Raw genomic sequence first — 25,289 nt, 5'->3', positions numbered from 1 at the left:
TTAGGATGCACAGAAAGTGAGGAAGCAAAAAGAGAGAAAGAGGCACAACAATATGTGACAGTGACCTAGACAATTTTATTTATACACCAACTCCCCAGTTATTGGGCTTTGGGGCTGTATTCTTGACTCATAGACATCTCTAACACGTTTCCCACACTGCGCAGGAAGGAATTAAGTTGTATTAGTTGTTCCATAGTTAAATCAGTCCATGACTACTGTAAACATATTGTCAAGTTTTCCCAATTTCCTCTCCTCTAAACACACACACAAAACAGTTTTACAAAAAAAGTTCTAGATGACCCTATTTTTCTAGCTCTTGACTCAGTCACACGCTCTCTTTGAAGCTAAAATGCCTTGATGTGAATCTTGTCGCCACCGATATCTGCTGCAATCAACACTCTTTGATACATCCAGCTCCAGTCCATCTCTTCCTGAAGACTGTCCTTTTATTGCATGAGTGGATATTAAGCTCTCACTGAGTGGAGATTGTGCTTTGGAGCATACCTATCCACGCCTTTTGACTTTAAGTACTTTACAGCAAGGACCTCTTGAATGTTTGGCGCTTCTTCTTGATCTTACATAGCACCGCATATGTCAGCACTACGCTCCGGATTTCCTACAGCACTGCAGACAATGCCAAAGGTTTGGAGAGCGAGCATCAGGGAGTGCTTTCGTCTTCTGCTCATGTCGCTGAATGTCCTTGGCCCATCACATTGAGCTTGAGTTAAAAGTAATTCTTCAACTTGTTAAGACCTGCCAGCTCATAAGAGCCTCTCTCTCAAACGCACAGTACCTGCTTAGTCCCTTTGGCTTCACAAGTGCGTACAGAGGCAGTAGGTCTGATTTCGTCCTTAAGACTCTTTCAAGTATGTCTTTCTTCTGGCTCTCAAACAAATCAAGGACAGCGGTAAAACAAGAAAGGAAAATAAATCTTCTGAAATATCACAAACACTACAGATTCTTTTCAGTCCTTTGCTTTTACACCTGGCTTCAGTAACCTGACATCTAGCATTTTCTTCACTTTCCTAGCAAGCTGTCCATGCTCTCATTCCCAGCAGCGCACGAGATGTTCGGAAGCGGTGAGGAGTTCTGTAGAATGGACGCAATGCATAGGCAAGTCCTGTTCTGGGCTGTCTGCCACCGCAATGTCTTTGGTGTCTCACAGCATGTGTCATTTTCCCTCTGAAATATTCTGCAGAATTTTGATAAGATTTTCCACACCGAAAATATAGCCGTGGTCCGGCCCGTCATAGGTGGTGTGATTGCACTTTGAGCCTTTGTACGTGGTGTGAGCAAAGTCTATCATGCGAATGTCAACTTTGGCGTGGCTGCTCCCATGGGACGCGGTGCAGTTTATGTTCTGGAAGCTCCCTTGAGGATAGTTGTCCAAAGTGGCTCCGTTCTCCTTATGTTCTTGCCCGTCGTAGATGATGAGAAGCGAGCTGGAGTAGAAGCGATAGGAAGTCTGCTTTTTAATGACCAGAAGCAAAGCCTTCAGCTGCAACACGATGGGCTCCAGCAGGTCTGTTCTGAGGTGGTTCCCATTGTGAAGGAACTGGTGGAGGGCTTGCCTGAAGCCTTCAGGGGAGAGTTTCCTTCCATAATACTTATCTTTGCAAAAAAATTGGCCCGTGTGAGCTTGGTAAACCTTGAATAAAAAGGAAAAAAAGTGATGGGTATCTCAAATTATTTCATTTTTGAAGCATTCCAAGGGGAAAATATCCTACGGCTTAGAGTTGATCTAACTTGACTGCTTCAAGCTGGTTCACCTGGCGTCTCTCTGATCTAAGTTGTATATGACAATTTAGGCAGCAGGCTCCTAACTGCAGATGAAACCTTGTCTACATTGCCAGTTTAAACCATTGGTAGCCAGTCCCCACCCCAGTACAGTTGCACAGGTTCATACAGCCCTGCTGTAGTAGGCATTAAGATTGTACGAGGGCAAATGGAGGCCTATCTCAGCTGAAAACTGGTTTTACATGCACAGGTCAACCCGAAAGCTTGCTTAAAAATTGTTCTCCAACTATTTAAGTTGGTCTAATAAAAGATATCAGATTCACCCAAAGAACCTTGTCTGCCCAGGTCAAAATAGTGACTTTCCATAGAGCTAGGTTAGCTGCCCCAGTGCTGTGCCTTCACTCTCTTGGTGCTGCACAGCATGCTATTTCCTCAGCCACAGAAATAAAGAATAGCAAGGAAGCTTAGAACAATTTACATGTTCAGCATCTGGTAGCACTATTCTCCATAGGAACTAGAGAAGGGGGATGCACAAGTAGGTTGCGTCCCTGATGCAATTCATAGGATAATCCGTTCAGTATCAGGATGGAGAGGGACCGGGTTGACGCTGTTTACAATATGCAATACATGAGTCGTATAATAAGAACCATAATAATTATGCTTCACGCACAGGAGAGCGATGTTCTAAACCTTCTCGGAGGCATAAGTGAAGCAGATTGATGGTTTCAGTTTCCAGGAGGAAGTAGTAATCATTTCCATCAAGAGGAGCCAGATAAATGTTTATTTATCCCAAGAGAAATGCATGGGTTTGCATTGATTAAACTAGACAGCTCTTGCAAATGAACCGAGCTTGGACAATTCATGTCCTTTTCCCCTTCTGGACAGCTCCAAGCTGCAGAATGCAGCCAGATTTTCAGCTGGTGTAAACTACCAACACTCAGCTGACATGAAGAATGAGGCCCCCCCATTTGCACCAGCTGAGGACTGGGCCTGTAGAGGCAGTTACTCAAAATGCATGTTTGGAGGAGCGGAAATACCAAAGGGATCAATGGGCCAAGAGCCCTCCTTACCTGCATCCCACAAATGCGAACTCCCAGCGACCCAGAAGTGCTCTGCTCACACTTCTTTATGTGGCGGGCTTTCTTCTCCTCTGAGGCGTCATCCCCATGCTGCCTGGTGCCCATTTTTAAGTCCAGAATGCAAGGGTATTTATACGTTGACACCACATTTTCGAGCAAGAGAAACTCTGAATAGCACACGTTAAGGGCAAAAGGAACACCTAATTGAAGGAAGGCTTAGATCAGAGGTGGCCCTTTAAACAGTTCTCAAGTGTGATGAGAACGTGTGATGCACCTTTGTCTACCCTCAGCATAGCGATTGCCCCGGCTGCTAATTTCAGCCAATTTAGTACAGTTGCACCAGTTTCATTTGCCAGTGGCTCCTCTCTAGGGCAGAGGCAGCCCAGGGCTGTCAATCCAGGGCCTTTCATCAGCACTGAATTCACTTGAGTGCAGCAGGGGAGCAAGGAGCATTAAGGTGCATTAGTCCATGACTAGTGATCAAATGAAGTCGCAGAAGGAAGAAGCAAAGCTACTGCTGCTTTTTTGAACCCTTTATGTTTTGTAATTCCTACATGATTGTATTTTTAAATATATGGTCCAAAGCACCGTTGGCTTTGGACAGATATCCTTTGATGTAGAGCCTCTTTTAAACAGAAATGGAGAGGATATAGCATGCAGTTATATCTGGTCGGTTCCCAGGGGCTTTGGGGCACAGAATAAACCTACCCACAAAATGTATGTTGATTATTACCTATTATTAGCAGCCACGGTGCTAGTGACAACCCTACCCTGGTGAGCCCTCCTCAATGCAAAACAAGTAAAGTGCAACAGGAACAGCTGGAAATAAAAAGGATACGATGAAGTTTATTCTCATTATATTTGGAGGACATGCGGTTCAGGTGCTGTTGGTGGCAGTGAAGTCCCCAGGGGTTATAGCTATTTCTTTCTGGCTGGTTTCCATTTGCATCTTCCATGAGTGAAGCAACGCCTGTATGATACTGAAGATCTGTCCTCAATAGCATCTTCCCTGGGCAGCTAGACAAAGTGCACAAAAGAGGCAAATTTGGATTGAAAGCTGCAGAAAGGCAGCAATTTTTTTTCTCCTTTTGTAGTGGCAGAAATTGGATAAGGGAAATTTTCAGGGGCTCCCAAAGGAAAAATATTCATTGCGTCTAACCTGCTGAGACCCTTTGTTACTGACTGAAAAACTACGTATTGGAACGAATTAGGCTGTTGCTCCACACCAGTATTTTTCACTGCAATTTGAGAGCGACTCTGGCTTCTATGAAAGGATGCCCAGACTCATAGCACTGATGGTTGGAAGGGGGTGCACCCAAAATCACCCAAGCAAGAGATTGCCTGGCAGCACTGAGTGCAATGGCTGTGCGTCTGCTACTTAGGGTCCTTAGCGGGCTTCAGCTCACTATCCTTTGTGTGGCTTTTGTGACTACTGAACTTTGCTGATCGGCTCTTGGAGGGCAAGTGGACATGCAGCCACAACCTCTGTCCCCTTCTGCAGTGCACAGCACCTTGGGGGTAGGTATAATGCACTCCCTGCTTTCTCCAGAGTTCAGGGGCTGCAATTCTGCTCACACCCAGGCAGATCAGACAAGCAGCTACTACAGAAAATAGCCAAAGGTCTGTTTTCTGCAGGGCTATAAACATAGAATGATGCCGTCGAGGGTGGTGGAGTTGCCCCAGAGTCTCCCATCATGTGTGCGAGTGTCAAATTTTTGTATTTGTAGGCAATTCAGAGTGTAAAACGCTGGAAGCTGGTAGGCAGGTGTTGCTAAATCAGGAGTAATACCATTGAAGCCAATGGAATTGCACTGCAGTGAAGCCAGTACAAAACTCAATGTTAGGATATCAGCATGATATCTCACGGTCTCAAGGCACTAGAGTAATAAAAACACACCTAGTAGGGTCTCTCCCACTGTGTTATGCCTACTGTAAACCCTACTCCCATCTCGGCTTCCCACGCACAGGCCTGTGATTATAAACGAGTTCAGCCGGAATTCGGCTTGGACATGAGCAAAACTAATGCTGCTTTCATTACATCTGGCAGTCACCTGTCTTTGATGGTCTTGGCGAGCTGGCTGTGACCCCACTTGACAAGCACGTGGTCACTGCCACTGCTGCTACTTGTCCACTTGCACTTGTGCCATATTGTGACTGAAGTCTCCTTGACGGCATTATCCAAGGAGTGGCAAGTCTCAGTTTGCAGGCTGGGGCTGGCTATCAGGCTCAGGTTGCCCATGTTGTCCTTTTGGAGACACACAGAAATGATACCTTCAAAAACAAGCCAAGGGAAGGGAAATCACGTGAGTGGGACAAACCACAGACCAATCACCGCTTGTATTTATTAGATGCCACCCAACTCTGCTTACAACAGCAATATTTAGTAGTCCTTTTTCCAGTATGGAGGGTTGAGCTATAGGGACTCCTAATCAGATCTCTCAGCCCCTGTAAGTGTGGAAAGCAGGCACCAGCCTTTTAGATATCCCCTTCTCCTCTGCTTACCCCACCCCCACCATGCTGCTTCACATGCAGCCCACCCGTCCCGTACATCATGTTCCCCCATTCTCCAGCTCCTCTCCAGGCAGTCATTCTTTCCAAGCTATGCAACAGCTGAACCAGCAAAGCCCCCGACACAGGATTCTGGAGCATTTGGCTGACTTACAGAGAGGGATTCGGGTCTTGCTTTCAGCCATGGGACAAAGGTTGAGATGTTTTCCGGGAGCAAAACAGGAGAGGGAGCAAATCCTTGACACAGAAATCACAGCGTGCAAACACGTGCGTCATACCAGAGCAGGTGAGGGCTCATCAGCACCCCTGCCCCCAAGCAATCCAGCACTGTCGCAAGGAGTTTCGGTGATGACAGCAGGAAGGAATTGCCTAATGATGACTCCACAGCCACACAGGACTTCAGTCATAAATGCAGACAGAAACAAGGCATCCCACTTCAAAGCCCTACCTCATCCCCACTGAGCAGAGGGCATCGCCTGTTAGTCTCATGGTCTCAAGGCACTAGAGAGATACGATCACACCTAGTAGGGTCTCCCATTTTAGCCAGCTGGCTGAGCCCTGCACCAGGAGACTGCCGTTCTAGTCCCAGCTCCCATTCCCATGTTACTCAGAATCATATAATAGATTAGAAGAGACCTCAGGAAGGCACATCTAGTCCAGCTCCATGCTCAAAGGGACTCTGGTGCATAATAGCCTTGAAAGGTCAATGCCTTAGCTGCAGCCTCTACAGCTGGGAAGCCCAAGGCACTATGCCTTGGGCCTGAAGTCTGCAGGAGCTGTAGTGCTCAGCACCTCTGCAAACCAAGCCATCTTAAATCATGCTCCTAACATCTGTGCATCAGCTTTTCCCAGCCATCAGGTAGGCATACAGATCCTCACTCCTACAAGAATAACCCTAGCTCTTATATAAGCACTCTCCACTCGCAGAACTCAGTCATTACCATCATCCCCACGCTACATGTGGGGAAACAGAGTCACGTCTCGGCTGAAGTCATCCAGCACACCGGCCGCAGGACTAGGTATAGAAGTCACATCTTCTGAGTCCCAGCCCAGTGCTCTGTCTTTTTGGCCATGTTGCCACAGCCAGGTCTGCAGTTGTAAATGCCTCAACAAGTGACTACACAAGTAGCGGCATTGCAACGGACACCTATCACCGCATGTTCTAGTACCTTTCCCTGAAAGCATCCATTTCCTTTCTGCCGTTTCCTCCTTTGCTTCTTTATGGGATGGCGTGTTAAAGGGCCAAATTCATCTGTGGGGTAACTCTACCAAAAATCAACCTTCAATACTAAGTGATAAATAGTATTTTTATAGCTGCAAACCAAAAACGGACCACTGCAAACAACCAAAGGAGGACAGGCTCCCCAGGCCCCTTGTCTTATTACTGAAGTATCTCATAAGCTGATCTCAGAAAGCAGGGCAGCCAAAACGGTATCTCTGCAGCGTAACCTACTTTAGAACAGTTTGCCCTGTACCAAATGGACTCGGTGAAATGATAGCCAGGTGACAGGGTGTTCCAGGTTCCAGAGCAATTTTCTTTTTTGCAGGAAGCAACCTGAAATCTCTCTGTGGCTTTGGAGTCACCCCAGTATTACTGACACTGGGACAAAACCAAAGCAAACACAGAGGACCAACTCACCAAAAACATGTGCGCTGGCATGAATAGGGTAATTGGCTTGTAATGCAATGCCTGTATACTGCCATGGATGTGCTTCAAATGCACTGGATGGATCCTTTCATGGTTAAAGCCCAGCTCATTAAACTCTCCTTTCAATTCATGATACTGCCATTGGCTAGCCCAGGAGAAATTGCTGTTGGACACTGGCTTCCCTTCCCTTATTTATGAGGGTAACACCTAGGTCTGAACAAAATATTCAAGACTGCCATGCATTTTACCTTTGCAGCTTCTACTGACTTAACGGGGAATTATATGGCTCAAGGACCATGCAACCTTTTACATATTTACCCCTAGCAAAGCCTTCGTGGCAGGGACTGCTGCCTTGGAGTATCAGATGACATATTACTAATGGGCATGGCTTTCATATGAGGCAGCTATGACCTTTCAGGGAAAGGTTGGTAACAGTGGTCTCATGGCTAAGGCTAGCACTGCTGAAACTTTCTGTCAACTCCATCTGGGCCCCTCTGAACATTTTTGAGCAGTGCAGAGCACTACCCTTTTGGTATCAGATCTCGGTCACCTGAGCTGCTCAGAGCAGTGTCTTCCAATTGAAATTGTTCTGAGTCCTTATGTAGGTATCTTACCTTACACCCATGTGGGTGTCTTACTGGTTCCAAGTCTCTAGGCTTTACGGACCTATAGAGTCATCAACATGAACCCCGATGAAGTAAAGACCCGGTTTTCCTGTCCAACAATCTCTAGGTGCAAACATCCCCAATTCCATGAGTCTTTGGGGAGAAGATGCATTTTTGCAGCTTGGAAACAAGGAGATTCTGTTCTCCGAAGCATATTTGCCAAGAAAAGATAAATATGCAAGCTCCCTTCCTTCCATTTAGAATGAGATTAGAGTCAGAAAATGGAAAAATCAACTGTTCTCCCGCCTGGGTGTATTCAGAGTCACAGCTGCTGACTTTATGGACTAAAATGAGTTTTCCGTGGTCTGAATTCCAGCAATCCCGAGCTTCTGTTCAGCTCAGATGGAGTGGAGGGTGTTCAGCACTTCTGAAAACCCGAGCTTAACTTCTTTTTTTAACCCTGCCAGCCCCAAAGCACCAGGACACCAGGGAGAGGGGGACTGGACTGAACTTGTTCAGGCATCACTCACAGGGTTATTCTTTCAGTTTCATATGCCAAATCCATGTGACAGGTGGTCACTTGAAAAGCAAGACAAAATCCAGCATGCCTCTCCAATTCCCATTTGCATTTTGCAGGGCAGGCAGATATTTTTCTCATCTTTTTACCCAAACAGACACTATTTCCTATGAAACTACACATCAAGTTCTCTATGTTTAGTTTTCAGAGTATATTCCTCATTAAATTCATCTCTAGTGCTGTGTTGTTCTGTATGGAGCATTTAGACATGGAAAAATGTCCCCATCACAAATCCTCAAGTTGACGGAGCTGTGCTGATTTATATCACTCAACGATCTGGCTCTGTAACTGTTACGTTACATGAAACTGGTACCTCTTAATTATCTTACACGAATAGGCTAATTAACAGGGAGCTCTCTTTCAAAGGCAAAAGGAGCCATCAGGCATCAAAGCCGCAGTGAATTACAGTTGAATTTGGGCACATAAACACCCTTGACTTTGAAAACCTCAGTTTAAATACTTTTTTTTTTCATGCTATTTCTCACTTTTGGAAAGGGGCTAATTTTGTACAGGTCGTATAATTGAGGTACATGCACAAAACAAACACTACATGGTTTCAGCATATTGGCTGCTACGACGCTTCTCTCTGATTACAACTAGGGGACTATTATCTGACTGCAAAGATTTGATGCATTTAAGCACTTGTCTTTCATTTCAGTATTGCTGAAAACCCTGCCTGTTCTCTGCAAAGCCGGCTAGGTAGACAGAGAATATTCACAGAAGCCATCTGCATGCCAGAGGCACCTCTGCTATGCTCGGGAGTTATTTTGCTATGCTTTGCGCGCTGGCTCTTCTCTCAGGAACTTATTTTTAAATTTACAAGTGCATTTATTTACTGCCATGTGCAATATGAGACTTAGCAGAACTGGGCCCAAAAATAAATCCATAATGCCAGAGCCAGTTCAAAACTAGACAGGCATCATTGAGAGACTGGGGAGATAAAAGCTCATCTCAAGGTCATCTAACCTGCCTGAAATGGAAAAGGGCCTGCCAAGTCCGTGTGGTTGCTTTTTAAAGAGCCTAGCTGGGTAGGAAAAGTTAAAGGACAGCATCCCAACACAAATGCCATCATTGTATAATGGTCTCCAAGTCTCCCAGTGGGCTGAAAATAGCAACGAGGAGCATCTATGTGTATGACTCAGTGATGGAGACCTCACAAATATTCCATCTGATGTCTAATCTTCCCTTTCCTGTTATGTTTTGCCTCTAATTTGCAAACCTTCATGGCTCTTCCGGCGCAGTGAGGGAAAAACAAGTTGTGCTGGCAGAAGAGATTTGTAGAGAGTCATTGTTTTATTGCCCCATATTGGGAAACCATGCTAAAAATGGGATGGGGTGGAGGGGAAATTATCAGGCAATCTTTGTACTGGCAGGCTTGGGACTGAAGAGAGGTAAAGAAAAATGCTTAAGAGGCATGCACTTTTGTACCTGTGTAGTGTTGCCAAGTAAATCTCTGCCATTTTGAGAAAGCAGATGGCAGAGGGACAGTGTTTAGGATGTGCTCAGGTGACATTATCACTGGCATCTTTGTAATCAGGAGGGACAGGTATTTTTATTTAAAAAAAAAAAAGAGAAAAAACCCCCTTACGCCGAGTTTCTCACCTAGCGTAAGGGTCCAGGAAGTGGGGCTTTCAGGAAAACAGAACAGAATCGCAAGCCTCCCAAGAAATGCTGGCAGCACAGAAAAAATTGGGGAAAGGGACTGTTTAAAAAAAATACTACTAGTAATAATATTAATCCCGCAATGATGGATTCAAACGATGTCTTTGCAAAACCTGGATTCTGCACTAAACTTGGCAGCCCTTTAAACTGCTAAGCAAAGAGAATCACCTGAGCAAGCTGCTCAGAAACACAGGCATGAGGCATGATGAAACCGTCCTGAATGGGTATTACAGTGGGTGCTATGTTCAGAACAAGTTTCCTGCTTATTCGGGAGGCAGAGAGCTTATTTCTGACCTCAAAGAGTTGAGCTTTTGGCACTGCGGCTGATTTTTATGAGATAGTTGGGCTTGTATGTCTGGTTATGTAGAGGTCAGCCTCACAATGGGCCCCAAGTATTGGGCAGGATCGAGGCATGGGTATGATTAAACTTATTCCATCCCTGCTCCGATTTCTTGTTTCTTGAATTCCAAGCGGCAGCTGCTGGTCACAGGCTTCCAGCCAATGGAGGGCTCGAAAGAAAAGGCCAGATCTGCCATAACTTTCTCTCACCGAGCCTGTTAGCGTCACAAGGGCTGCCAATTTATGCCAAGGCTTGCATAGTTTGTGGTGTTCAGAGAAGCTTTCCCATGACCCAGACAGAGATGAGTCCAGAAAGGTGATGGAGTCATCAGAAAATGGGGATGCAACTCCTGGCCCTGCCAGACCTCCTGTGTGAAGTCTGCCAAGTGACTTAGCTTCTCTTCTGTTTCTGTTCCCCAGGTATGAGCTAGAGCTAACACGTCCCTGCCTCCCCAGAGAACGGCAGATCCTGTCCTGCAATGGTTGTCAACTTTTGGAGATTCAAGGCATCCCTTAGAAAATGCCGCCTCTTCATGCTCACTTGTTTTTTTGACTACAGAAAAAATAAGAGAGCAAATCTTCTGTTCCAAGGAAGTCAGAGACCACAGCAAGCCGGAATGCTTTTAACAGTATGGATTCCTATTTGAAACCCCTGGGTTTCTCTTGTGAATCGTGTTCGCACACATAAGACTGCTAACATCGTGTGGCAATCCGCAACACCCTTGAAAGAATCTCAAGGCACCAGGGTGCTGCTGCACCGGGGCTGAGAATCATTGCTATGCTGGCTGCAAGATGCTCAGTGATGGCAAGGCCCACATAAGGCACAGACCGGCAGAAGAGGGGACCCACATACACCTTTTGCAGGTCTCACTACCGCGTTTTGGATACACAAACCTAACTGAAGTCCATGAACAATAACCCTACCTCTCAATTTAGCCCCCTCCCCCCATTCTTTTTCTCTAAGGATAATTCAAATGTATATTTTTCTAGATAATAAAGTTCCTGAACTTGGCTTCCAGAGATGCTGAGCACTTGCCGTTCTCCTTATAGATTCTCCCACCTCTGACCACCAGGCAGGGAGGACTTTTTAGCTCTATGCCACTTCCTATTTCACTCTTCCCAGGCAGGAGGGGACGTAGCCAGAGCTCACAGTGCCCCAGCAATCCCCACAGGCATTAAGAGCGGATTAAAGCCTCCCTAAGCTGTATCTGTTCAGAAGACCAGTAAGTCTAACTCACACTGAAAGAGTTAACAGTTGCCAGCATACAGCAGCTGAACTGAGTCTATCATTCCTAAGCAACATTTAAAAATGAATGCTTCCTTATCTTTCAGACTCCAGTCAGGCTGCAGGTGCTGTCAGCTCCCCACCTGCTCTTCTCCCCGCAGTCCCAGGGGCACTGGGGCTGGTGGTTATGTATTGCAACCCACAGAGCCTCACTAACAAAAGGTCGGGTTATTGCCAAGTGAAGGAATGACAGGTCACAGGCCACCCCCCCGCCACAGCAAAATGCCACCTACATTTAAAGAGAGGCCTATTTCAAGGACTCAGGTCCATTAAGAAGTGAAAGGCATCCTCTCTGCAACAGCACTTGTGTGCAACAGACTGTTCCATCTATCTGGCTGCCGCAGCTCCTCCACAGAGGTGGCTGCATTTCGTTGGCCCTTCATCTTTGTAGCCGTGCTTTGGAATTCTTCAAGGAAAAAAACAGACATTATGGGAAGGTACTGTCTTATTTTCTGCAGGCATCCATTACTTTTCATCTGGTAAAGAGCTGTGTGGAGCAGTTAAATAACTCTTTGGCTTGGAGACACGCAACTTCTTATAGCCATTTCTCTCATTCGTTGAACAAGGGGTAGGGCAGAACTTGCCATTCTTACTTAGGCAAGACTCCCAAGGACTGGGCCCTACGAAAGGCAGTACTGAGCTTCCATATTGTTCCATTTTTGGTTTTTTGGTTTTTTTAAATTGCTGAGGTTTCAGTGAGCTCAGAGCCCCCAGAATAAAACCTGGGAGAAATGCACTAAAATAACAAGGACAAACTTTACTAATGACAAGTGCCCTGCTAGAAATCACCAACCACACAAATGTCAACAGGGAAATGACTGATGGGGCGGCAGATCACAAAGGGAAATGAGTCAACAGCATCTTGCTGATGCAAAAAAAGCCAAAGCAGCCTGGAGCGTATAAGCAGAAGCGTCGACCATTGGAGGTGAAATCACTCATCCGGTTTACTCAGAGCTGGAGTACTGTGTCCAGTTTGGGACATGGCGATTGAAGAAAGGTGTTGAGAGAGTCCAGAGGAGAGCAACAAAAATGATGAGCCATCTAGAAAACATGACTGATGGGGAAAGACTGAAAGAATTGGGTTTGTTTAGTCTCAAAAGGGAGGCCTGAAGGGAGACATAAGTCTTCCAAGATGTGAAAGGTTGCTGCAAAGAGGAAGGTTATAAACTGCTGTCCATGTCCACGGGGGATAGGACAAGATGTAGTGGGTTTAAATCGCAACGAGGGTGATTTAGGATAGACATTAGGAAAAACTTTCTAACTGTAAAGGAAGTTAACCACTGGAACAGATTACTTGGGAGACTGTGGAATCTCCATCAGTGGAGGTTATTAAGAGCCACTTAGACACATTTCTAATCAGGAGTGGTTTAAGGCAGTGATTCCCAACCAGGATGCTGTGACAAGTGTGCAAACATCTATGCACAAATCACAAGATAAACCAAGAGAGTTCAAATAGGAATCTAGAGCACCCAAAACATTTTGCCCTGTGGTCTGAGTGCTTTGCAAGAGAAGAAGGGCTCTATTCTTTTTCTGTGCTCAAAAAACAAGCAAAAGCTAAGAACTGGTGTTCTCCGGGCTGCCTTGAGCCAAAAAAGGTTGAGACCTACTGGTTTAAGGTAAAGCTGCTCCTGCCCTGAACAGGGGCTGGATTAGAGGACTTCCAGAGGACTCATCCAACCTTATTATTTCTGATTCAGATCGTGTGTGGATAAGGGTGCTTGCATACTAGGAGAAAGAATAAGGATGTGTGCGTGGTAGATGCACAGACTGAATGAGAGGAGATGGGATAAAGGAGGGGAGGGTATGGGGAAGTAAAACCAAGTCCCTTGCTTGGCTGTGCCAGGAACTGTCTCCAGTGAACCCCCTTCCCAACCCACTGACAAGAAAGCACCAGACCCGCAACTCCTCCTGTTGGCATATAATCAGTGACACCCCAGCTGCTGGGCACATCTGGCGTACTTGTTTATCAGGCTCTGTGAGCCAGCAGCAGGGAGGTATGAGGGTGCACTGGGCAATCTTTATATAGGAAGAGGCAGCAGCTCATACACACGCTACGAATCCTTCCCTTACAACGGGTCCAGCAGCAGGATTCACACCCCGCTCAGAGTCCCCTTCAAAAGCTGTCTCCACCTCTCCCGGAAACAGTTGGCTGCCTGCTGTCATGCAGGCCCCGAGCTCACTGCAGCTTCATTAGTGCATGTTAATCTCTGCAGCAGGAGACTAAAAGCAGGAGAAGAAAGAAGGAATAAAGTGTTTGCAATGAGAGAAACCCTCCCTGCTTCCTCAGGAGGGCGGTCTCACATCTGTCTGAGCTCTGAGCAAGGAACGGAGTGGGCCAAAGGGTAAGAAAGAAGCAAGAACAGAAGGCTCAGGTAGGATGAAATGTGTGTCAGCCTGAGAATGGCTTGCACACCCACTGTAATGTCTCGGGGCTACCATCAGACCTGGGAAATCCAGGAAACTATACTTGCACACCCGCTGTAACGTCTTGGGACTATCATCAGACCTGGGAAATCCAGGAAACTATACTTGCACACCCGCTGTAACGTTTTGGGACTATCATCAGACCTGGGAAATCCAGGAAACTATACTTGCACACCTGCTGTAACAACTCGGGGCTACCATCAGATCTGGGAAATCCAGGAAACTACTTGCATGCCCGCTGTAATGTCTCAGGGCTACCGTCAGACCTAGGAAATCCAGGAACCTATACAAGCAGCCATTTGCTAGGGAAGAGTTGGGGGAGCTCTCAGGAGCAGAACTGCACTGCCAACCCTCTTTGCATTGGTCTTCCACAGCTCACCAAAAACAAAACCCTCCAGAAAAAGTTGTGAGGAGGAGCTGCTGGCTGGAAGGAGCTACTTGGTGCTGCAGAGACAGCCGCAGTGCTCCTTGGACTGAAGCAGTGCCCAGCAGGAGGCCTGTTCTTTCCCAGGCTGGTCACCTACATCTCCTCAGGCAGGTGAGACATACGCAGATGGCACCTGACTGCAAACATGATGGCACACCATACCAAGCTGGACACGGCTCAACGTCTTGTTACAAATGCAGCTGAGGCATATCTGCAGCCCCAAGTGGAAAGAAGCTCCAACTTGGGTGCTAAAGGACATCCCCGTATAGATTTTCTGTCTCTTTGGAAAAGCCTCCCCCTCTTACACTGCCCACTCCCGCTTCTTGGATTGTCATTCAACCACCTAATCCTCCTCGCATTTACACTGTCACAGCCACTCTGAAGGTGACCCAGAATGTGTGACCATAACTAGGACAGGCCAAAGTTGAATGTACGATATCGGTCACACATGCTTGTTGTCCCTAGAACAGTTCTTACTGTCCCTGGCATGAACTAACTTCTGTTGAACTAACAGTGAGAGGTTGTCCCAGCAATGGAGCGGGTGCAACTTTGTGCTGGGACACTCCTATTGCAGATTAAACCTGGTTCACATCAGTTAAACACCAGATAAATGCAGTGCAACCTCGCACCTTTAGTGAAACAGGTGCAACTTTTGTGTCAACAAGCAGTCAGCTAAGACATAATCCTCCCTTTCTTGCTGGTGTAAATGCAGAGCAGATGAGCTGGACCAAGTGGAGTGCTACTAGTGTTAAACTGGTGTGAGACCTGAATCGGCCCATTATACTCCGGGCTGGGAGGAAAACGGAAGGGTCGGCTGGCTTCACTCACTGGTATTATTGTAATGTTTGGCACGTTACACCGGATCATCATTGGATGTAATTTGGGAAACCCTGCTGTATGACAGCTGGGGACTTAGCCATTTTAGCATTTAACACTGACAGTGCACTGGCTTTCCAGACAGGGCCAAATCCAGATTCTGGTGTATTAGCATAAACCTGGAAGAGAAAATGGGAATTTCTCAAGATTTACAGAAGAACCATTAACAGCAGAACCTAGTCTTGTCTGACAACACCTAACGGGTCACAAGAAATGTCAGGCTTAACTAACATCTGGCTGGCATTTTGAGAAGCTGGGAAATAACATCATCTGTAGGCCGCTGTGGCTACCATCTTTCTATGTCACCAATTGCTAGTTCTTCTTACATTTTAACTTGGTCCTATGGCAAGAGTCTTAAGGGGCAAGGAGTTTTTTTGGGGCACTGAACAATACAATGATGAAGGGAAGCAGAGAAACATGGATAAAGCTGTGTTTAGAAACTGCCGGTAAAATAAAACCTATATGGCTACAATGCACAGTGTTGGTTTTGAGTTATATCAACTGGCTCCATTTGTAGATGTGGCTACACTACTCATACATAGGAAAATGAAAAAAAACAACCCCAAAACCTTCCAAGTGCCCATTTGGGGTCCTGTCCTACAAACCCTTAGGCACCCTTCAAGAGAGATTGTGTCTGGGTACAAGTCTGCTGACATGCCCAAGCCCTCGGTCTTGTCCTGGGGAGGGTTCCTCTGTTTTCCCTTTCCATTCCTCTCAGTCTGAGTCATCCCATGTGCTAATCTTGCTTTGTGGACACTAAGGGAGGAGCCACATGAATGTTCATGTTGTCCTGGCTCTGCGCACGTGGACAGCTAACCCGGATAAGATCAGCTGGCCCATCAGCTCCAACATGTGCGCTCCAAAGGGAGCAGCTGGCTGGAAATCCCAGCACTGGTGACATCCCCTTCTCAGCAGTCCTGAGCACTGGAGGACCCCAGGCCCACACCCTTTTTGATTGCAGGAATCCTACCATAAGTCAGCAAGGACTAAAGCTTTATTCCTTATTGCCTGGTCTTAAAATTAGAGTTTGTAAACTCCAAGAGCCAGGAGGGGCAGTTATGATCCTAACCTGTCCTCCTGCCTAATGCAAGCCAAAGTACCTCTCCCAGCCCCCTAACATCTGGTTGAACCCGCGCATCCTCTTTTACAATGAGGTCTGGCTCAGAGAGCTTCTGCTTCTTTTTCAGAAAGGAAAACGAAGAGGTTGATCTCCATAATCCTCTGGAATTCCACGCAGCTTTTTATAAAGTGACATATACGCTGATCAGTCTGAAGGGAGAAGCTTTCCTGTGTCGCTAAGACCCCTGAGAAATTTCTCTAAGAGTTTCCTCCACCCAAGGACAGGCCTCTCCTTCAGCACACACGTAGTTATCCAAACACCCACAATCTGCTCAGCTTCCGCAGCATACACGACTCCATAACAATTAAAGAGCAAATGAAATAGGTTGGTAAATCTTTATGGAGCTGCACAGTTTTAGGGTAGCCTTTAACGTTGTTGGGGGTTTTTTTCTAGGCCAACACACTTCTTGCTTCTACTTAGGACTAAGGAGCAAAGCACAATGAGAAAGGGCGGTCTTATAATCTGATTGCGTACCCAAGAGCTCAAGAGATCCTGGTGTTTGGAACTTGACAGATCAGTTTTGCAAACCCAATACGCTTGAATAAAGGCAAGTAAAATCCCCAGTGCTTTGACGTCTGTCATCTTAAGGCCAAACCTTGCATATTTGGGAAAACCCCCCCAAGAAAACAAATGTGCAAGTAAAAGTGGATAAAAGGACCTCCAAGGTTCAGACCGTGCTTCTAAAGGCTAGACCAGAATCTTCTCTTACCTGGGGATAGACCGGGACTGACTTCATTACAACAGGGTAACACCAGGCTCTTATTCCCGCTGTTCCTTCTGCCCCAAATCATTGGAAATATAGGTAGCCAACATCATACTCAATATTACTCCAAGTACCACATCAGTAAGTCCTGGCTGAGGAGCTCTTTGCTAGTTCTCGTTTGAGCAGGACAGCATCTAGCAGCACCCGCACTTGTCTCCTTGATCATTCAGTCCATTCTTACCTTTGTACTGAGGGGTGAACTGCTTCATGGCAGCGGGCAGCGACTCGTAGAACCACTGCTCCTGGGAGATGAGGGGCTTGCAGACTGTGTGCTCATCGTATTTCATCATGCTCATGTGGCCCCCGACCTGATGGATGAACGGCTCCAGCAGCACCACCTTCCTGGTGTCCCCAGCATCTGGGTTGGGCACAGGCCCCACCATGAGGCTCAGAGGCTCGTGGTCCAAGTCCAATTTGGAGAAAAGCTACAAGGTTGTCTATAAAGGAAACACCCTCTTGCTTAAAGCGGGCAGAGATCCAAAGATGGGTTGAAGGATGTCAGCAGTGCATGGGTGGACACTGAACCCAGATCGTGGCTGCTCTTAGTGCAAATGTCTTCTGACTTCTTGGCTTGCCTTTGAGGACATCACTGCAAAATGAAGGGTAAATACAGAAGGTGAGGAAACAAGGGCAAATCACTTCAAGCACACCTTCCAGTTATTCACTGGAGTTCAAACAAGGTCGGGCCACTCTCCAGTGGCTGTGCTATGCACACTAAAGCTCCTCCAACCCTCATCCCATAGCCCGTGAGAAGCTTGCACAAGCAGGGAGAGTTATACCTTGAAGGCACGTGTAGGTTGCATGCTTGTAGGGCGAGATCCATACATGCACAAGTCCTGGCTGGGAGCCAAGGCTTGAGATGCACATTCCAAACGAGGCCCGATTTAGATCTGGATAGGGCCAAAAGCAGTAAAGAAGGACAATCCAGGAGAGTATCAGGTTAATGTGACTGTCTAAGACCAGCTAGATCAGGGCATTCCTTCTGCCAGCTAACATCAAGTTACTGATATGATGCTCCTTTCCTGGCCTGAAGCCCCCAAGTGAAGGTAACTTCCACCTGCCAAACATGAAGCTGTTGATGAAGTTTTCAGTCTTTCCTCAAGGGGGTCCAAGGCATTCCCTGCCAGCAAGGTTATCAGAGAAGGTCTCTGTTCTCAGATAGCACCCCACTTCCCAGACCTTCCCTCCCCACTGACAGTAGAGTCCATCTCCACCCTCTCCCTTTTCCTTAAGGAAACTTCAGATGAGGACATTCCTCACTGGTTACCATTTGGGCATTAGGATCCCTCGCCCTTCCTAAAGGAGCCTGAGATAGGACGCTCGATGATCTGCATTGACATTGAACCTAACAATCTTTTCTGCTAAGATCATAAACAACATCAGCTCCAAATCACACCCCCTCCTAACCCCCAGCTTTCCACACTTCACCTACCAAGACACGCTCCGTGTGTCAGTAAAACCTAAAAAAATCCATAGCTACCACAGTCATTTCTCCAAAGGGCTGATTCTGGGAGATTTGCCATAGATTTCAATAGAAGCAGGATTTGGCTTTAGACTGAGCAGTTAGATACAACACACACGTATGCAAAAAAACCCCATTCTGTATTTGTTGGGGTTGGTATCCGATAGGGTCTGTTCCCGTTCCAGATAGGCAAGAACAGCAGCCCCAAGTGTGGTGGGAGAACACATGCAGAGGATGCCATGAGCCCTGCCCTAAAGCCTAAAAGTCACCCCGAGAGCAGCACAGGTCCTATATGAGCCCTGAAGAGAAGGGTCAAGGCCTCATACAGATCCTCTCTCCAGGGATGAATTCCACTTCATATGTGCCAGGCTCACTGAACCCAATTAATGGCAGTTGTAGGCTGGGGCAAGCCCAAAAGCAGTTAGATAATGTGCTGGTTTACGGCAGGTCTTTCTCTCTCTTCACACTGAAGACTTCCTCTGCATCCTCATAAGGACACCATTTTTCAGGGCATGCAATGGAGGCTATTTAAAAATAAAATGAATCCAGTGATATGCTGGTGAATAACATGAGAAGGAAGAAGCCTGATAGTTAGATACGAGCTTCCTCCTACCCACATCTGTTTTAATTAGCAATGCCTTGGCCTGACAGCAGAATCTTTGCTCACTTCCTTGTGTGTTGCCAATATGGTTCCCCATCTCCCATGATCAAGGTCTCCTTTGACAGGTGTGAGGGGCTTAAAGCACTCAGAGATCCCTCCCAAATCTCCAATAAAGTGGCACAGTCACTTCAGGATCTGCTGCAAGGCAGTTTAACAGGAGAAGACTTCCCCTGCCACATGTTCTCCCCTGGAAGGGGCTGTTTCCACTGAGGCAGGGAGAGCCCCTTGCAGGAGTAAGTCAAGGCCTAGGTAGACATCAGGATGGAGTTACATCAGGTATGAATTTGGCCCTGCAAAGCCCATCTGCATGAAGGAGCAGCTTGTTCACGGCCTCCCCCCTCCGGAGAATGAATACTGGGAAATGCAGAAGGAGAGTTATTCTGGGCAACCACCCTGGAGCCCAGGGATTCAGGAGTGAAACGGGATACCTGGAGAGTAAACAAGGGTGACAGCGGTCCAGCACTTGAGCCTATAGGCCATATGAAGGCACCGAGCAGGACTAAGGAAATAGCCTGGTGTTCTCCTGCCTTTCCTCTCCACTCCGAGACCCTTCTCCATAGTGAGCAGCATCTTAGTGCACCTGAAGTCCTATTGAGCTCAAGCAGCAAGGCCTTCGTCAGTGTGAATAAGGGACTCAATTGATAGGAAGGACTTATACAGCCTCCTGTCCAAGTGCTTCATGAAGAGCAACACTTCTCTTCTCCCAATCCTCACGCTGGGGGGGAGGCATGCTATTCTCCCCATTCTGCAGAAGGTGAATGGAGACACCAAGGGCACAGCTACACCTCTGACTTACCATGTCAGATGTAACCGGTAGCAACCTGCTTAAACACACCATGCTTGCACACTCCTTCCCCCCGCCCGAAAGCAATGTAGCTGTGCTCCCATGGTGCTGGGACAGTTTAACCTATGGCACATGGCAGCAGTGAGGCCGCATTCAGCTGGGGAGGTAGCACATGTAGAGCAGCACGGCACGGTCCAGTCGGTGGGTGCAGCAGACATGCCTCAAAGGACTTGTCTGAGGTCACACAGAAAGTCTCTGGCAGAGAAGAGATTTAAGCGAGGTCTCACATCTCCGGCGCTCTCATGACCAAGCCATCCTTCCTCTCTGAAGTCTGGCATCGCACTGAAAGTAAGGATGACACGCACCGATTTTCTCTCAGTGTTATTCATTATCTGCATCATCGTAATACAAGAGCATTAGTCAATGGGCTCCGCATCTCCCAGGCTCCCTGGCTTGAAAAAACAGAGAAGTCAAAGCTCAAGTGCTTTTAATACTTTCTTCCTGTTCTTTCAGGGATAATTAAATCACTGACTGAGAGGGCACTTGAACTCAGGTGTCTGAGGACTGGATGAACTGGATTGAGTGAATTTACAGGCATCGCTACAGGGGCAGGAGATGAGAAGGTGAAAGAATAAATCCAACCTGGACGGAAAAAAAGCTTCCCCCGTCCACTAGAATAATAAAATACCATAAGTTTCTTAACCAAAAATCTTTTCCTTTTCCTGCTCTTATCACCATGCACAGCAGGACGGCATTGACTGGGCTGTGCTGGCACCGAAGGAGCAACGCTGACCCATGAATAGGAACGTTTTCTAGGCGAGGAAGAATTAATGTTTCCGTATGTCGCCTCTCTAAATAGCAATGAGCTCTTCAATAGGCTTGCTTGAGTTGCATCCATTGTTGTAAATTATTTTGCTCTTCAAAGTTTCTCTCCTGCATTTGTTTTTCAGCGGAGTTATCACAACCCTTCTTGGGGGCCCAAGAACAAAATACAATCCTGACGCAGTACTTACCGCCTTAGGGACATGCCGGGGCTGGGAAACTGTTACAAAAATAACATGCCTGTACTAATAGCGACCAGCACATCCCCGTGTGCGTCAGGAAAAAGTGGGGAATAGGACTTACTGTTTACACTCAAGCCAAACTCAGACAATAGCCATATGAAGTGGAGTGGGCTCTTTTAATTCTCCTGCTTTCTCAAGCAGCTCAGTCATTCTGACCATATCAGTGTTACCAGGAGTGCTCACGGAGTGGCTCCCACCTTCTCTTCGCTCCTCTCAAGCACAAAACCCTTGAAATAAATCCTTTCCTTTGCTTGAGTTGTCTCGAGTGCCAACAGATATTTGGGTCACTAAAAACACCATCAATTAAAATCAAATACCACTTTTCATACTGCTTGCTTTACTTTAAGGGGTCGTTACCCGCCCCCAAGAGAAAAACAATGCATGTAAAAAATAAAATTACTCTACAGGTGGGAATTACAGATAGTGTGAGAACAGGGTGACAAAAAACTACTCCATCATTTTTTGACCACATTTTGAAAATGTTTGTACTTTGGCTTGTCTGAAAACCAACGTGTTTTGTGAATTTGCATCCCCGATTTTGCAAAATATCACAAACATTTTCTGAGCAGAGCCTGCAAAAAACTCTGCGATTGCCAACTAGCTCGCACAAGTGCACAAGTGTTTTGCCAATCTGCATTTAGAGGCACCAATCCCACACAAAACCAGCAGAAGGGGGAAAGGTTTGAAAGTGTTGAAAATACTAATTACTGTCGACATGAATGCATGTGGATCTATGACTGCTCTCACAAGAGTTGCCCGAAAGGTAGAAAAGGTATTGATTTTGGACGGCAGAGGGCAGCGGTGGGCACCTGTGCTTAACCGCTGTGTTTCGACTGATTCACGCCTGACAGCACTCTGAGTACAAGTGAAAACAGTTTACATTATTTACGTGTGACCCTAGAATAAGCATGATTAAAACTAAATCATGTAGGACAAATCCTTAAATCCTCAATAGGTATCTACTCAGTCCCTTCCAAGGCAAAATTCTCAGCGCTCTGATTTTATACAATGGGGATAAAAAGAAAGAGGGAGGGAAGGAGACAGATAGACAGCATCTTCCCCTGCACTACATACCAAAATGTTAATTTTAGCTGGTTAACAGCAATAGTTCAGATTGGTGGCTCTCAATATACTTGAAGCCAAGCACCCCACTTTTAAAGAAGCCTGTTATGCTGCTGTAACAAGTAACATTTTCTGGGTCACCGCAATTTCTCCTGTACCTAAAAAATATTGTAGCTGCTCTGCATTTCTGCTTGCCTTTCCCGTTCTGTCCCTATGCATACGTTCGAGACATCCCCTGCATACCCCAGTTTGCCAAGCCCAGCCTTAAAGAGAAAACCATGGTTTTAAACACTGAGTTCGCTGCCTCTCTTTTAGGCTGTTTGTTAATTCATTTGAATTCAGCTCCAGCCGCAAAACCAAAGCAGGCGGCTTCCCTTTCGTAGGCAGTCGATTGCCAGTGCTGATGTGCCGAACCCTGTGCTGCGCAGTTTGGGTTTTATACACTTGAGGGAGCTGTTTGTGTTGAAATAAAACGGGAAGAAAAATAAAAGAGACCTATTAATTTGAAGCTACCTGGACAGACATCGCTATTGATCTGCCCATAGATACGGAGTTCGGGCCAGGTGCTCAGCGGATGCAAAGGGGTAATGGAAAATGCTGCCGTGAACACAGCTTATAGAGCAATGAGCTACAGATATGCACCAACCTGTGGTTCTTTTAAACAAACCCGGATTACCGCACTGTTTTCCTTCCCTCTTTGGCCCGATGCCTCAGAGCACACCTAAGCCTTCCACAAACAATACGGCTCGGGTTTACTCTGCTCTCTTTAGCACAGAGGGGACAGGCTACCCTTTCCCCAATGTCCTTGTAGACCAAAAATGTGCCCCACCGGAGAGACGAGGGAAGCTTGTTCCCCAGCGCAGGGCCTGGGGTGGGCAATGGCAACCTCGATTCCCCAAGGGCTAATTATTCAGCGGGGCTATGTTCCTCCTTTCAAATCTATTAATCAAAGTGCGCTTCTCTTTGGCACGGATTTTTTGTCACACCCCTGCTTCCTCAGGTAGGGCCTGCTCCTGGGGCTAGATTGAAAGCCCCACAAAGCTCTTCTGCTGACTACAGTTTGGCTGGAGACCAGGACCCGAGTGCCTTTTCTCACAGCCATTTTATGTGCAGCCAAGCAGAGGAAGCACTCGTTCTCAATGAATTTTTAAATCGGCCTTTTCTGCTCTTCCCTCCACTGCAGCCAAACGGGGAAGGGATAACTGTCTGGTGGCAGCATGCCGGGAGTGAAAAGCCCCGATGCTTGCAAGAAACCCAGCTGTAACTGCTCTCCCATAAATCCTTATGCGCAGAAACTCTGAGCCCTTTTATCTTGTATTTCCTTTCCTGAAAGAATATGATGTTCATAAAGTTTATGGTTGGTCCCAATGTCCCTCACGAATAAGATGCAAAGATACAGTTTGCTGCACAGAAGGATTTATTCTGCTGCCTTGCAAAGCAGCAGGATCTAGGGAGGAAGGGTGGGAATCGCATTAGCTTGGATTGATAGGCTGCTAAAAACCCTATTCCCTCAGCCTGCGATTGCCTGCGTGTCTGGGATAATGTGTACGTAGATGGGCAAGCCTTTGTGCACCTTAGTAATTCCTTGCCAGTCCTTGCAGCCTGGTTAGAGAGACAGACATTCAGGCCTGCATCAGTGTCCCTTTGGCTGTGATTATAAATGCCCTGTCCTCCTGGCACCCTTGCCAAGCTGCCCCTGGCTTCACGGAGATGCCCCGGATCTTTTAACTCCTTCAGTCCCATTTAGTGTGGATCCAACGCAGCACATTGCAATCGCCGTCTGGGGACAACAGCAGCTCAGCCTGCTGAATAGGGCCTGTTCTGCAAAGCTGATCCCCCTGTGATTGAGCTGGGGTAACCAGCAAGTGAGATGCATCTTTGTGGGGCCGAGTCCAGCTGGAAAGGTCCTGCTATGCCTTCTCCAGCACTTTCTGGAAGCACCCTACTTACAGATTAGAGCGGGCATGGATTTCAGCACCACTGGTGTGAATCCAGAGTCACTCTGCTACCCTGACTCTAGCAAGGCTCTCAATGCTCCTTTTCCCAAACGGGTCAGCTACAACCTCCTGCCCAAAACATACAAATCAAGGATGACAAAGCAGCAAAGCAGGGCCTTGATCTGCAATATTCTCAGAAAAAAAGCTAGTTTTTAAACCCCCAGTGATCTGCTCAGGCCCATCTCAACAGCCCCTGCCATTCATTCAAGTACTTCACCAGCTATACCAATACCAACTGGCAGACCCAGCCTTGTAATTATCCAAGCGTTTCCACAGAACAAGTTTCATGAGGTCTGGATAAATTGGGACCTGGATCCAAACAAAACTTGGTTTTGCAGGGTTAATTCCCAGCCAGCAAAACCCATAAGCCACTGCTACGAGTTAGTCAGCCCAAGCATTATTTAACCATGAAATGCAGACAGACACTCATGGCAGCCAGCAGTGGTCAATGCAGAAGCTCGTCCATTAGCCGCAGGATTTCTAGAGAAATTCCAGAAAGAGCAACAGAAGAAGGTCCACCTCCCCTTTGCACCGCCTAATGTGCCCTGTTTGAAGTCTGATTTCCAAGAGTGACTGCAGATGCAGCCCCTTTTGTCTCCCTTTGCCCCTTTCTGATCCATGGAAACAAGGCACGCTCAAGCTCAAAGCACTACTGATAACATCCTGCCTCTGTCTGCAAGCCCTGTGTGCAAGGTGTGCAGCTCAAGACAAGTATACTCACCCCTGAGCTCAGGTGTCGTCACTGGGGGCCTGACCCTGGAAACAGTGGGTTTCTGCGAGTATCCCAGCAGCAGAGGTGTTGTTCAGCTTAGCTTTCTCACTAGACTGCAAGGCCGGTTCGAATGCTCAGCCTCGGTATGTGGGGCTGGGGTGGAGCGGAGGGGGACGTAAGCTGACATACAGAGGGAGTCATCTGACCTTCTTGGAAATTTTTGGCTGCTGCCCATTACGTACAGCTGACAGCTGAGGCAATCAGGCAACAAGGGATGGAAGGCAGGGGAGAGAAAGAAAACATCCCCAGATGCTCAGGAAAACAAAATTGTGCCTTTGATGGATGCAGGAAGGCCAAAAAGGAGGAACTGTGTGACGCTGGCTCTGGAGTAGGATCCATGCATTTATTTTCACGGCTTCTCCAGAAAGCCAGCAAGAGAGGGCCTCGCCGGGTTATCCGAGCCACGCTCCAGGAAAAGAACTGTTGCTTCTCATCTC

The 25,289-nt window shown here is 47.0% G+C and overlaps 1 protein-coding gene across 1 annotated transcript; it reads right to left on the bottom strand.

Annotated features, from left to right (window-relative positions):
* Positions 1-24,910, bottom strand: IP6K3 (inositol hexakisphosphate kinase 3). Its single transcript, XM_006267906.4, has 6 exons — positions 24,802-24,910; positions 17,232-17,639; positions 4,868-5,087; positions 3,655-3,833; positions 2,808-2,983; positions 1-1,648 (listed from the first exon to the last, which is right to left on the bottom strand). The coding sequence occupies exons 2-6, from the start codon at positions 17,431-17,433 to the stop codon at positions 1,172-1,174; spliced, it is 1,254 nt and encodes a 417-aa protein (XP_006267968.1). The 5' UTR covers positions 17,434-17,639; positions 24,802-24,910; the 3' UTR covers positions 1-1,171.
* Positions 24,911-25,289: the final 379 nt, after the last annotated feature.

This window comes from Alligator mississippiensis, chromosome 14 (genome assembly GCF_030867095.1).
Source record: "Alligator mississippiensis isolate rAllMis1 chromosome 14, rAllMis1, whole genome shotgun sequence".
NCBI classification, from domain to species: domain Eukaryota; kingdom Metazoa; phylum Chordata; order Crocodylia; family Alligatoridae; genus Alligator; species Alligator mississippiensis.
The sequence above is the reverse complement of the archived record's forward strand: the minus strand, read 5'-3'. Positions and strand labels throughout refer to the sequence as shown.

Bases quoted from the DNA above. Each gene is read 5' to 3' on its own strand.
- IP6K3 (XM_006267906.4), bottom strand. From the start codon at position 17,433: ATGGTGGGGCCTGTGCCCAACCCAGATGCTGGGGACACCAGGAAGGTG. The intron at 5,088-17,231 runs GTAAGAATGGAC...TTGTTTTTGAAG, and splicing joins GTTCACCCCTCAGTACAAAG to GTATCATTTCTGTGTGTCTC. The intron at 3,834-4,867 runs GTGACTGCCAGA...CACTTTGTCTAG, and splicing joins GCCAAGACCATCAAAGACAG to CTGCCCAGGGAAGATGCTAT.